At 46.0% G+C, this 918-nt stretch overlaps 1 protein-coding gene across 1 annotated transcript; it reads left to right on the forward strand.

The window, feature by feature from the left end:
• Positions 1-338: 338 nt before the first annotated feature.
• BX661DRAFT_126928 (uncharacterized protein) lies at positions 339-680 on the forward strand (the record flags this gene model as incomplete). Its single annotated transcript, XM_051532480.1, has 1 exon — positions 339-680. A coding segment is annotated over one exon (342 nt), but the record flags the coding sequence as incomplete, so codon positions are not given.
• Positions 681-918: the final 238 nt, after the last annotated feature.

Raw genomic sequence — 918 nt, forward strand, 5'->3', positions numbered from 1 at the left:
TGGTCGTCTCCCCCAACCAAAAAAATTCCACATTTCGAATTAGGGCCAGATGAAGTGAGTCAAATAATACGTTGAACATGTGATAAGCATCGATAATTACACAGATCAAATTAGCGATAATCTGCATTGAGATATATTTTGTCAGCACAGCTTTAAAAAATATATTTTCAAGATCGCCAGGAACATAGGGAAAGAAAGACAAAGAAAGCCTCCCTTCGTCTTTCATTTCCCCGCTATATTCAGCTTTGACTTTATACTGCACACAACCAACATTAAAAAACACACACACTTTTATATATATATTTACAATGAGCTTGGAAAAGGAACACGGAAACACACTAGACACGACGATTGACACAGCCGATCTGGACAACACAACGCAGCAGCAGCAGCAGCAACAACAGCCAGAGGAGGAGGAGGATGATGGAAGCATGGAGTCACAGCAAGCACAGGCGTTCAATCCCGAGACAGGCGAGATAAACTGGGATTGCCCCTGCTTGGGTGGAATGGCGCAGGGCACTTGTGGAGAACAGTTCAAGGAGGCGTTCTCTTGTTTCGTGTACTCCGAGGAGGAGCCGAAGGGCATGGATTGTATTGATGCATTCAAGGCCATGCAGCAGTGCTTCCGCGATAATCCCGAGGAATATGGCGCGGAGCTGGGCGATGATGACGACGACGACAACGACGAGGACCAGGATGCGGACGACGGGAACGTTACAGATGCGGAGACAGATATTGATAACAGTACCGATGACGAGCAGGAGAGCAAGTAAGCCCGGAGGTGGGAAAAGTGGCGAGTGGCTGAGAGAAGACAAAACTTGTTGATCTTGAAATAGATTTGTAGTGTGTTCAAAAAAATAGTAAATCAAACTGCCACTGCCTTATTTATTTTTCCAAGCGGCACTTGCGCCTCAGACA

The sequence above is a fragment of the Kickxella alabastrina genome (genome assembly GCF_025024165.1).
Source record: "Kickxella alabastrina strain RSA 675 chromosome Unknown BX661scaffold_37, whole genome shotgun sequence".
In the NCBI taxonomy this organism is placed as follows: Eukaryota; Fungi; Kickxellomycota; class Kickxellomycetes; order Kickxellales; family Kickxellaceae; genus Kickxella; species Kickxella alabastrina.